The sequence below is a fragment of the Ursus arctos genome, unplaced genomic scaffold, assembly GCF_023065955.2.
Source record: "Ursus arctos isolate Adak ecotype North America unplaced genomic scaffold, UrsArc2.0 scaffold_30, whole genome shotgun sequence".
Taxonomy (NCBI): domain Eukaryota; kingdom Metazoa; phylum Chordata; class Mammalia; order Carnivora; family Ursidae; genus Ursus; species Ursus arctos.
This window is the reverse complement of record NW_026622986.1, coordinates 13,588,755-13,602,595: the sequence shown is the minus strand read 5'-3', so window position 1 is coordinate 13,602,595 and position 13,841 is coordinate 13,588,755. Positions and strand designations below refer to the sequence as shown.

General features: G+C 38.6%; 1 protein-coding gene across 1 annotated transcript in view; it reads right to left on the bottom strand.

Moving 5' to 3' along the window:
• LOC125280907 (ankyrin repeat domain-containing protein 26-like) overlaps positions 1–13,841 on the bottom strand; it is a 414,415-nt gene that overhangs the window by 19,057 nt on the left and 381,517 nt on the right. The window contains exon 66 of the mRNA XM_057304708.1: positions 12,496–12,529. Within this exon, the coding sequence (XP_057160691.1) occupies positions 12,496–12,529 (34 nt within the window). The remainder of the gene's footprint in view (positions 1–12,495; positions 12,530–13,841) is intronic.

Here is a 13,841-nt window from a genome sequence, read left to right as displayed (position 1 = left end):
TCTCCCTGCTATTCCTTATGTTCCACAAATGAGTGAAAACCATATGATAAGTGTCTTTCTCTGCTTGACTTATTTCACTCAGCATAATCTCCTTCAGTCCCATCCATGTTGATGCAAATGTTGGGTATTCATCCTTTCTGATGGCTAATAGTCCATTGTATATATGGACCACATCTTCTTTATCATTCGTCTGTTGATGGACATCTCAGCTCCTTCCACAGTTTAGCTATTGTGGACAATGCTGCTAGGAACACTGGGGTGCATATGGCCCTTCTCTTCACTACATCTGTGTCTTTGGGGTAAATACCCAGTAGTGCAATTGCTGGGTCATAGGGTCTGCTATGTGATTTTGAAGGCTAGGTTAGAAAATGTGATATAGCCTCCATCTCACTTTCTTTTTCTAGGGAAGCTCACCCTTAGAATCTAGCTGTTGTGGGAAAGCCCAGGCCACCCACTGAGTCTTCATGTAGATATTCTAGCTGAGACTGCCCCAGCTACCATCCTAGCCAAAAGCCAGCCTCAACAGACAAACATGTGCACGAACAAGGTTTTAGGTGATTCTAGTTCCCAGCTTCCAGTCATCCCAGGTGATGCCAAATGAAGAAGAAATGAGTTGGCCTTATTCACCCTTGTCTAAAGATTTGTGAACAAGATAAATGTTGTTTTGAGCCACTGGGTTTTGAGATGGTTTATTTTGCAGCAATAAATAATTGGTACAGATACTGATATCAAAAATGGGGTGCTGCCATTAAAAAAAAAAAACTAAACTAAACTAAAACGAAACCTCCTTTGAACCAGGAAGTGGAACCTGAAAGGACGTAGAGAAGATTGAGAACCAAAAGGGCTTCCAAGAGACTGCTAGTGGAAACCTGACAGCCCTTAAAGAGGCTTACAGCAAAGGTTTCTAGACAAGTGAAGAAAATGACACTACAGGGAAAGGAACTCGTGCCACAAACACTTGAAAGTAAAAATGATAGGAGAGATAAGCTACAGAAAGACTATTCGATACAAAGCAACCAGGACTTACTGGGTTCAAGTAGCTGCTCCTCATTTACAGCCTCTCTACATGCTGAATTGTCAAACAATGCTAAAATAAAGAAATGGCTTCTGGGTTAAGAGCAAATCCAGGAAAACATGGCCTATGGATGAAGCCAAGACTATAAAACCCTTTATTAACAACTTGGAAGGATGTAAGGTGCGCCTCGAATTTCTTTAAGGATCTTCAGAGTATGAGAATTTTAAAGGCACTGTCAAATAAGAGCTTCACAGGAAACCTGAGGTGAAAAGCTTATCTCAAAAAGATCCGGGAGAATGGCTTTTCTAATGGCATGAAAATCATTAATATTCACAGAAAACTCAAAAACTGAAGAGAATTATAGTACCAAAACACTGCTTGCGAGCTTGGACTAAAAGAGACCAAGATAGTACAAACAGAAACTAGGCCTTTGGGTCTTAGAAGTCCCACCAGGAAGAAGCAGGCTAAAAAACAGCTACAAACACAGGTCATTCCTTATGAAAAGGACAGAACCGAGAGCTCAAAGAGGAAAGCAAAGAGCCATGGAGAAGCATTCCCATGGTTAGGACTAAGTCCTAACTGAAGAACTGATAGCATGCTTCAGGCTGTATTTGAAAACTGCTATGGACTTGTATGCTTCCCATCTTCATTCTGAATGGGAGAGTCCTTAGCAGGTTTCCAGAATGTTGCATTTTGAGTGGTAGAGAACGGTCTCTTTAATTTCCAAGTCTTCACATTGAGAGGACATGTACTCAAGGGACTATACTTTAGGCACCTTATCCCCGCTGCAACTGATTAAGATGGTAAGATCTTGGACTCGAGCCTGAACCTGATGCCATGATAACTGAGATTTGTGGGAGGTATTGGGAGGAGGTGAGTGTATTTTTTATGTGGGAGGAATACAAAAAATTGTGGCTGGTGGGTAAATTACACTGATTTTTAAATGTGTCCATAGGTTTTTAAATATTCATTCCATTAAAAAAATTAAAGACTATGGGTCAACCTTAGTGACTTTCTCCTCACAAACAGAATACGGTAAATGTCATGCTGTGTGTATATTCCAAGGCTAGGTTACAAAAGGCCATAGAGCTTCTGCCTTGCTCTGTATGTTAGGCTGCTTGCTGGAATTTAGCCCCCCATCTTGTGAGGTGGCTCAGGCCACAAAGAGAGTCTCGTTGTGCCAGTGTAATAAGTGCTTCAGCTGCCTGCCCTAACTATAGTCCTAGGCAACACCCAGGATCAACACCACCAGACGTGAGTGAACAACTCTTCAAACAGTTCCAGCCCCAAACCTTTCAGCTGCCCCACCTGAAGCCAGGGGAACAGAAACAAGCTGTCCTGGCCACACTTTTCCTAACAGTAGATTTGTGAACAAAATAAATGTTATTTCTTTAAGCCACTAAACTTTGGGGAGTTTGTTAAGAAAAGACAAAAAAGACAAAGAGAAAAATGGGCGATAAAAAGAGTGAATAAGATACATATATAGAAGAATTGGTCTCCATTAAAGTGGAAAGTAATAAATGTTAAGATTAATTTATTAATGACAAACAGTGCTAATGAGAAGCAGCACATAACTAGAAGCAAGATCTAATCAGTTTTTCTCTCCATTTTCCCCCACTTAGGATGACATTACCTGTGCATTCTTTATATATGACCTTTATTATGTTGAGGTACGTTCCTTCTAAACCTACTTTGTTGAGGGTTTTCATCATGAATGGATGCTGTACTTCGTCAAATGCTTTTTCTACATCTATTGAAATGATCAGATGATCCTTCTTCTTTCTTTTATTAATGTGGTGTATCACATTGATTGATTTGCAGATGTTGAACCACCACTGCAACCCAGGCATAAATCCCATTTGATCATGGTGATTATTTTTTTAATGTATTGTTAAATTCAGTTTGCTCAAAAAGTTAAAAACAGAGCTACCCTACAACCCAGCAATTGCACTAATGGGTATTTACGACCAAAGATACAGGTGTGATTAATGACTACAGGAAGTCTTTTTCTTTTAATATAGGAAAAGATATTTAATTTCACTCTGTATTAATTAATGAAAATGCAAATTAAAGCTCCATTGTAATACAACTTTTAAAAATCTGACTGACATAAACAGATCAACAATGTTTTAAAGACTATGGTTTTGCAGTATGGACGTTCCTCAAGATGTTAAAAATAGCTACCCTACGACCTGACAATTGCACTATTAGGTATTTCCCCCAAAGATAACAGATGTAGTGAAAAGAAGGGCCATATGCACCCAAATGTTCATAGCAGCAATGTCCACAAGAGCCAAACTGTGGAAGGAGCCAAGATGCCCTCCAACAGATGAATGGATAAAGAAGATGTAGTCCATATATACAATGGACTATTACTCAGCCATCAGAAAGAATGATCACCCAACATTTGCATCAACATGGATGGGACTGGAGGAGATTATGCTGAGTGAAATAAGCAGAGAAAGACAATTATCACATGGTTTCACTCATTTGTGGAACATAAGGAATAGCAGGGAAATCGGTAGGAGAAGGAAGGGAAAAATGAAAGGGGGGGATAGCAGTGAGGGAGATGAACGATGAGAGACTATGGACTACGGGAAACAAACTGAGGGCTTTAGGGAGGAGGGGGATGAGGGGATGGGCTAGCCTGGTGAAGGGTATTAAGAAGGGCACATATCGCATGCAGTACTGGGTATTATACGCAAACAATGAATCAGGGAACACTATATCAATAGCTAAAGATGTACTGTATGGTGACGAACATAGTCATAAAAAATAAAATAAAATAAAAAATTCAGTGTGCTAGTATTTTGTTGAGGATTTTTGCATCTATGTTCATAAGAGATAGTGGCCTGTAGTTCTCTTTGCAGTGTCTTTATCTGGTTTTGGTATCAGGGTAATACTGGCCTCATAGAATGCATTTGGAAGTTTTTCTTCCTTTTCTGTTTTTTGGAACAGTTTGAGAAGAATAGGTACTAACTCTTCCTTGAAATGCTTGGTAGAATTTGCCTCTGAAGCCATCCGGTCCTGGACTTGGTTTTTTTTTTTTTTTTTGGAGTTTTTTTATTACGATTCAATTTCTTTGCTGGTTATCAGTCTTCAAATTTTCTTTCTTCCTTTTTTTTTTTTAAAGATTTTTTTTTTATTTATTTATTCGACAGAGACAGAGACAGCCAGCAAGAGAGGGAACACAAGCAGGGGGAGTGGGAGAGGAAGAAGCAGGCTCATAGCAGAAGAGCCTGATGTGGGGCTCGATCCCAGAACGCCGGGATCACGCCCTGAGCCGAAGGCAGACGCTTAACCGCTGTGCCACCCAGGCACCCCAATTTTTTTCTTTCTTCCTGTTTCACAGTTTTGGTAATTTATATGTTTCTAGGAATTTATGCATTTCTTCTAGATTGTCCAATTTGTTGGCATAGAGTTTTTCATAATATTCTCTTAGAACTCTGCATTTCTGTGGTGTTGGTTGTTATTTCTCCTCTCTCATTTGTGATTTTATTTATTTGGGTCCTTTCTCTTTCCTTTCTGATAACTCTGGCTAGAGCCTTATCAGTTTTATTAATTTTTTCAAAGAACCAGCTACTGGATTCATTGATCTCTTCTATTTTTTTTAAAGATTTTATTTATTTATGTGACAGAGAGACAGCCAACAAGAGAGAGAGACAGCCAACACAGCAGGGAGTGGGAGAGGAAGAAGCAGGCTCCCAGCGGAAGAGCGCGATGTGGGACTCGATCCTGGAATGCCGGGATCATGCCCTGGGCCGAAGGCAGACGCTTAACGACTGCGCTACCCAGGCACCCCTGATCTCTTCTATTTTTACTTTTTTTAAGCTTCCATATCATTTACTTCTGCTCTAATTTTTTTGAAGATTTGTTTATTTGAGAGAGAGAGAGTGGGGAGGGGGGCAAATGGAGAAGGAGTGAGAGAATCCTCAAGTAGACCCCTCGCTGAGTGTGGACCCTGAAGCAGGGCTCAATCCCAGGACACTGAGATCATGACCTGAGCTGAAATCGAGAGTTAGCCACTTAACCAACTGAGCCACCCAGGTGCCCCTATTTCTGTTCTAATTTTTATTATTTCCTTCCTTCATTTGTTCTTCCTCTTTTAGCTTCTTTAGGTGTAAGATTAAGCTGTTTGAGATTTTTCTTGCTTCTTGAGGTAGGCCTGTATTGTTATATACTTCCCTCTTAGAACCACTTTTGCTGTATCTCAAAAGTTTGGGCAACTGGTTTTTCATTTTCATTTGCTTCCATGTATTTTTAAATTTCATATTTCCTGGTTGGTCCATTCGTTGTTAAGCAGAATGTTACTTAGCCAACATTTATTTGTGGTCTTTCAGATTGTTTCTTGTGGCTGACTTCAAGTTTTATAGTATTGTGGTCAGAAAATAAATACAATCTTTTTGTATTTATTAAGGCTTGTTTCATGGCCTAATACGTCATCTATTCTAGAGAATGTTCCAGAATGTGTATTCTGCTGTTTAAGGATGGACTATTTTGAATATATCTCTTTAGTCCATCTAGTCCAATGTGTCATATAAAACCACTGTTTCCCTGTTGACTTTCTGTTTAGTTTGATCTGTCCATTGATGTAAGTGGGGTGTTAAAGTACCCAACTATTGATTATTTCTATTCCTTCTGAAAAAATCCAAATTGTACATTGTGTTCATGGATACTTTTGTAATTAGGAATAAAAGCAACTAATTCCATGAAAATATATTCCATTAAAATATATAAATATAAATATTTATATAAGTATAAATATAACATATATAATAAATATATATATATATAAAATAAAGTAACCTAGTATTATTGTATTATTATCGATTAGTTCTTTTATGTTTGTCTTTAATAATCTTATGTATTTGGCTGGTCCCATGTTGGGTCATAAACATTTACAATTGATAGATCTTCCTGTCAGATTGTCCTCTTTATTATGATGTAGTGCCCTTCTCTCTTGTTACAGTCTTTGTTTTAAACTCTATTTTGTCCAATGTAAGTATTGCTATTCTGGCTTTCTTTTGATGTCCATTTGCATGATACATGTTTCTCCATCCCCTCACTTTCAACCTGCAGGTGTCCATATGTCAAAAATGAGTCTCTTGTAGGCAGCATAGAGATGAGCCTTTTTTTTTTTTCTTTTTTATCCATTCTGACATCCTATGTCTTCTGATTGGAGCATTTAGCCTATGTATATCCAAAGTCAGTATGGATAGATATGTATTTGTCATTTTACTACTTGTTTTGTGGTTGTTTCTGGAGATTTTCTCTGATCCTTTTTTGTGTTTTTGATGCTTTGCTGATTTTCCTTAGTGATATATTTGGGTTTCTTTCTCCTCTTTGCATATCTAGTAATGGTTTTGTTTTTGGTTTTCTTTTTAGAGACAGCATGAGTGGGGTGGGGAGAGGGAAAGAGAGAATGTTAAGCAGACTCCATGCCCAGCATGGAGCCCATTGTGGGGCTCAATCTCACAACCTGGAGATCATGACCTGAGCTGAAATGAAGAGTCAGATGTTTTTTTTTTTTTTTAAAGATTTTATTTATTTAGTTGACAGAGATAGAGACAGCCAGCGAGAGAGGGAACACAAGCAGGGGGAGTGGGAGAGGAAGAAGCAGGCTCATAGCAGAGGAGCCTGATGTGGGGCTCGATCCCGTAACACCGGGATCATGCCCTGAGCCGAAGGCAGACGCTTAACCGCTGTGCCACCCAGGCGTCCCGAAGAGTCAGATGCTTAACTGTCTAAGCCACCCAGGCACCCCTATTAGTGGTTTTTGATACATGATTTGTATATAACCTCTTCTGCGTATAGCAGTCTTATCTTAAGTTGCTGCTCATTTAAGTTTGAACCCATTCTTTTCTTCTCCCTATGCTTTAGATAAGGTATTATATTTTATATCCTTTTTTTCTGTGTTCCTTAGGTTTTACATAAATGTTCATTTTTGCTACTTGTTTGTGTCCTGCCTTGATACTGTCACTTTTGGTCTCTTCTTTCCACTCAAAGAGTCCCCGTTAATATTTCTTGCAGGGTTAGTTTAGTGGTCACAAACTCCTTTAGTTTGTGTCTGGGAAACTCTCTCTCTCCTTCTATTCTGAGTCATAGGCTTGCTGGATAGAGTCTTCATGGCTACAGATTTTTTCCGTTCACCACGTTGAATATATCATGCCACTCCCTTCTGGCTTGCAAAGTTTCTGTTGAAAAAATTCCTGCTAGCCTTAAGGGGCTTCCCCTGGAAGTTACTGCCTTGTTTTCCTGCTTTTAAGATGTTATCTTCATCAGTATACACTGCAAATTTAATTACAATATGTCTTGGTGTTGGCCTGCTTTTGTTGATTTCGATGGGACTTTTCTCTGCCTCCTGGATCTTGATGTCTGTTGCCTTCTGCAGATTAGGGAAGTTTTCTGCTATTATTTGTTGAAATAAATTTTCTTACCCTTTTTCTCTCTCTTCTTCTACTGGGATTCCTATAACATGAATGTTATTACATTTGATGGAGTCACTGAGCCCCCAAGGTCTAGTCTCATTTGGCATAATTCTTCTTTCTCTCCCTTCTTCAGCTTCAGTGCTTTCCATTAATTTGTCCTCTAGGTCATAATCTGTTCCTCTTCCTCCAGCCTGCTGTCCATTGCATCAGGTGTGTTTCTCATCTCACCGATTGCACTCTGCATCTCTGATTCTTTTTTAACTCTTTTATCTCTGTTGTGAGGGTCTCACTGATGTCTTCCATTCTTTTCTCAAGTCCAGTGAGTATCCTTATGATCACTGCTTTAAATCCTCCATCAGGCATGATATTTATAACTGTCTCACTTAAATCTCTGGTCCCGTGGCCTTATGCTGTTCTTTCATTTGAGATTAATTTCTCTGTTTTCTCATTTTGTCTAAGTCTCTACCAGCTTCTCTGTGTTAGAAAAGCCAGTTATGTCACCTGCTCCTGAAAGTAACGGACTTATGAAAAAGACGCCATGTAGTGCCCAGGGTCTGGCACTTAGGGGAGTGTCTCCAGTGTGTGCTACATGGACTCTGCTATTGTGTTCTGGCTGCTCTATCCTTCAGGCCAGTTATCAGTAGAGGATCTCCCTACCTGCTGTTGGCAGTGTTTGGTACCTGGCCTGAATGTAGCAACTTTTAACTAGGTGTGCTCTGGTGTGCTTGTGAAATAAGATCTGTCACCCCCTCCAATGGAACTGAGGCCCTCCCAAATCTGGTCAGGAGACATGGTGTGGGCAGGGGCTTGTGCTGGTCTTCTGGAGGTAAGGCCTGCTGTGCTGGAACTGAGGCAAGAATGACTGAGCAGGCAGCTCCACTGGAGTGCAAGGGGATGTTGCTGGTGCAAGCAAACTAGGCAGCCAGTGTCAGAGCTACACTGCTCCCCACAGGTGGCTCTCTGTTTGTGCTGAGGGCCAGTGGAGGGAAATGGCGCCAGCTGGTTCCTTTGCTCCCAGAGAGGTGTCTCCATGAACACTGCCTCGCAGGGATGTGCTCTGAAAAGAGCAAGTAATCTCCCCACTGTATGCCCCAGGCATTGTTCAGATTGCTGTTTCCATGCTGCATGCTCCCGGGTTGTTTGCCTGCCTCCTCTCCAAGAGCAGCACAGTGCCCTACAGGCTCTAGCCCAGCCAAGCTCAATGACCTTTAGAACTCCAGGCTTTAAGCCCCCCTAGTTGTAAGCACTTGTGAAATTCAGCCCCTCTCATTTTCCAAGCCAGTGCCTATGGGGAAACGTTCTCTTTGTGCATTCCCATGTACTCCTTTCTCCTGCCTTCTCCATGACCACGACTCCCTCCCCTCTGCAGCAGCCAGGATCTGTTTCTCTCCTAAACCACATCTCTGTGCTTCCTACCTTCTCCGATGCGGTCTCTTCTCTCTCCTTAGTTGTAGAGTTTGTTCTGTCAGTCTTTAGGTAGGAGGTGAACCTAGGCTCCTCGTACTCTGCCACCATCTTCCTTTCTCTTAAGACATTTTTGTAGGAGTCCCTTCAATTACAAATTATTACAACTAGGCAGGAATGCCTCTATAGAATTTCCCCTCAAGTTAGGGGAGAAGAAAGACTGGCAAGCAGAGAGAGAGTATGATTTGAAGTAGAACAGCTGAGAAACCAGAAATAGTTTAAACCAAAATTGGACCTTTTACCTGATCTCCATTAACTGAACTTCTAAAAGAAATAGGCAGCCTTGAGTATTTTTTAATCAATCGAATACTCAATCTTCATTCTACTTTCATCAGTGAGGAAATAAAGAGAACATTATGGAATCCTTTTTAATCTTTTCAGTAGCAAACCAAATGAACTGTCCTTTGGCACTATTTAAATTAAATATAATTTCTCCTTTCTCTTACTCCAAGCTTATTTGTGTGGGGAGGTAAGTAAGACCATCTCATCTTTATGTTGTACCACAATGCTTCCCCTTATCATACAAACTGGCTTTGAAATGTTTTTGGAATTCAAATTGCTAATCCATTTGCCTCTGATAACTCAGTTAAACACTACCTGATATTTTACAGCTGTATTCTTGAAATAATATAATGAAATGTTTATTCCATTAATTATGTATTGAGCTATTACAATACCTTATCTTTCTATTTAAAGTCCAAGAAGATGGATACAGACAACTGTGTTTTCTGAGAATGTAGGATCTGTGCCAAGAACAGGATCAGCACCAGTGTTATACACAAGAACCAAGTGAAAAAGTATCTGTGAGTTGCAAGATGATGGATTAGCAAGATTTGAACACAGGAAAGCCGACGGCCCACAGTTCATCTTTTCCTTCCTAGATGGTGAAATTTATGGATGAGTCTATGCTTTATCACAAGTTAATAAAACATAATGAAGTAAAGAGTAGACAGCAGATCCTACAACCAAGATTTGGTGGAAATGGACGTGGGAAGCACTGAGTGAGAGACTTAAGATATGAATGGAGAAAAGAAACAGGACTCTATTTTTTGAGCCTAACTTCACATCATATCATGGAGTCAGCAAGGCATAAGCTGGTAAAAGGCTTCCTCGAGAAGCAAAAAATTTCTACAGGAGTAAAGTTAAGTTCTACTACACTGACTTTTTATTATTACATAAGTGAGTGGTAATTTACAAGACGAGCAGGGAAGAATTCTCATAAAATTTGATTGAGGAGTGACATAAGGATAAACAGATAGATCAGTGTATTAGAACTGACAATCTAAAAATAAACTGTCACATTATGGTGAACTGATTTTCAACAAGGGTGTCAGACAATTAAATGGAGTAAGAATAGTCTTTTTAACAAAAGCTACTGAGACAAACGGATATGCACATGCAAAGTAATACAGTCACACTTCGACCTCACAGCATATATACAAAATTAACCCAAAATATACGAGCTACAATTATAGAACTCTTAGGAAAAAAACATAAGTGTATCATTTGCGACTGGATTTGGCAACAGTTTCTTTGATAGGACACCAAAAGACAAAAGCAGATTAAGTATATTTCATCCAAATTAAAAACTTCTTTGCTTCAAATATCACCACCAAGAAAGTGCAAAGTCAAGCTACCGAATAAGAGAAAATATTTGAAAATCCTATATCTGATAAGAGATTTGTATTTAGGATATATAAATAACTCTAACAATAATGAAAAGACAATCCAATAAATAAGTGGGCAAAAGGACTGATTTGTTCTTTAAGGAAGATATAAAAATGGATAATAACTGGGGCGCCTGGGTGGCACAGCAGTTAAGCGTCTGCCTTCGGCTCAGGGCGTGATCCCGATGTTGTGGGATCGAGCCCCACATCAGTCTCCTCCGCTATGAGCCTGCTTCTTCCTCTCCCACTCCCCCTGCTTGTGTTCCCTCTCTCGCTGGCTGTCTCTATCTCTGTCAAATAAATAAATAAAATCTTTAAAAATAAAAAAAATGGATAATAACCACATAAACAGATGAGATGCTCAACATCATTAGTTTGGCTTTTTTTTTAAGATTTTATTTGTTTATTTGACAGAGAGAGAGCGCACACGCACAAGCAAGGGGAGGTGCAGAGGGAGAGGGAGAAGCAGGCTCCCTGCTGAGCACAGAGATCGACGTGGTGCTCGTGATCCCAGGACCCTGGGAGCATGACCTGAGCGGAAGGCAGACGCTTAACCTACTGAGCCACCCAGGCACCCCTCAACATCATTAGTTTCAAGAAAAATACAAATCAAAACCACAAGATCGATGGAACTCATCAAGTGTATTATGCTAAGCTAAACAAGTCAGTCAGAGAAAAATAAGTACCATATGATTTGCCTCATATGTGAAATTTAAGAAACAAAACAGATGAACACAGCAGAAGGGTGAAAAAAAGAAGAGAAAGGGAGGCAAACCATAAAAGACTCTTAACTACAGAGAAAAAACTAAGTGTTGCTGTAGTGGAGGGAGGTGGGTTGGGGGTGGGCTAGATGAATGATGGGTATTAAGGAGGGCACTTGTTGTGATGAGCACTGGGTGTTGTATATAAGTGATCAATCACTAAATTCTACTTCTGAAACCAATATGTTAATTAACTAGAATTTAAATAGAAACTTGAAACAAACAAACAAAAAAACCCATAAGATGACACAGCACACCCACCAGGATGGCTATAATAAAAACAACAGATAATGACAAACATTGGCAAAAGTCAGGAAAATGAGAACCCTCAAACACTGCTGATGAAAATGTAAAATGGTGCAGCCATGTTGGAAAAGTGTGGCAGTTCCTTAAATGTTAAAAAAAAAAAAAAGGTTAAAGAGAGTAACCATGTGACCCAGCAATTCCATTTATAAGTATATACCCAAGAGAAATGAAAATGTTCACATACAAACTTGTACATGTGTGTCTACAACAGCATTATTAACAACAGTCAAAAAGCAAAACAAACCAAAGGCCCACCAACTGATAAAGGAATAAATAAAATGTGGTCTGTCCACATAGTGGGATACTATTCAGCAATAAACAGAAATAAAGTACTGACACATGCTACAAAATAGGTATACCTTGAAAACATTATGCTAAATGAAAGAAGGCAGTCACGAAGGAACACATATTGTGTGATTCCGTTGATATGAAATGTCCAAAATAGGCAAATCTATAGAAACAGAGAGTAGAGTACTGGTTCCCTAGGGCTAAGAAGAGTAGGGAAGGGGAAACTAGCATAGGGTGACAGGTAAAAGGTACAGGGTTTCTTTCTAGGGTGAGAAAATGTTCTAAAATTGACTGTGGTACTCTTTGAATATGCATGTTATGTTCATTTATCTCAATAAAGCTGTTACAAAAAAAAATGTAGCGAGTATATAAAATTAACAGGAAAATCTGTATTTCACTGCTCAAAGCACTGAGTGACTTATTTGCCAAAATTAAATGATTTTAGAGTCCCAAAACTAATTAAAAATTACCTTATGCTTTATCATATTAATCTGAGTATCCATTTCAGTTTAATTGTTTTTTAAATCTCCATGGAAACTAAGCTCTCCATTTTCATATTCACTTACCTCGCTTCTTGTCATGCTTAAAAGTTTCTTAAGTCTGCAGAAGATATAGAATGAGTAAGTCAGGTTCTTTAAGAGTAAATATTTAATAATTATTTAAATAGATACTATGTTCTATCACATAAACAAATCTATAAATTATGATCTCTCAATTGACCCAATCTCACACTGTTTGAGAACATACTAAATAATAATCTTAGGTAAAAAATATGGAGAAAATTTTTATCACACATATGGCAGTCAAAGAGTTAAAACTGTAACTACATTAAGAGTTCTTATATATGTTATTATTAATATCTATTTTCAGTATATTAATATAATAATCTATTATTAAACAGTGACTATAAACCAGAGACTAGTATCTAAGGTGAAGAAGAAAAGCCTACTTATGTATGAATGTCTTAAAAAGACACAAAAATACATTTTGGTACCTACTAACCACAGTCTCCAACTAGAAAATACATATAAAACACATCAAGGGAGATCATTCAAAAGGGAGAAAAAAGAAAGAAAAATCTTTAAAGTCTGATTTGAGAGGGAGAAGGAAGAGACAGAGCTTTAGAAGAAAGGAAATCAGCAAAGAGATAATGTGTGATGGTCTATGAGACTGTTTCAGAAAAAAAAATCTACATGTCTTAGCTAGGACACTGTTAGCAAAGCGAAAGGGATACAAAACAATGCAGAGAAAGAGAGTTAAATGAAAGAAAAGTATTGATGAAAACCAGAGAACAAACTTAAGCACTCAGCAAATAAACAGAAAGGAAGCCCTGTGGGAGCTACAGAGACACTGCAAAGACTTTTTTTTTTTTTTTATCTTAGTGGTAAAAACATGACTGCTCATTTTATTCTTCTTTGAGTCACACATATATTTTTCTATGTATATTTTATAATTTAAAAATGCAGAAAGAAAATATAAGCCAGTTGAATTAGAAAAGATGGCAGAGGAGTAGGATTGCTTAGTTTTATCTGGTCCAGAACTCACTAGATAGCTTATCAAACCATTCTGAACACTTGTGAAATCAACCAGAGATCTAAGAAAATAACGGCTGCAATTCTACAAATGGAAAAGTGACCACCTTTGGGGAGGGTATGTGTTGTGGTGAGCACTGTGTATTATGTAACACTGATGAATCACAGACCTGCACCCCGAAACAAGTAATACTTTATATGTTAATAATCAAAAAAAGAAAAAAGAAAAGCGACCACTTTCTGCAAGTCTTTGTTAATTTTCATTTTTACGGCTACATGCTATCCTTTCATTATACTTAATTTTATTTTTATATATAAAAGTTTTTCTTTCTTTACAATTTTGGGATGTAGTTTTCTAACAGACCAAAATACACACGGGA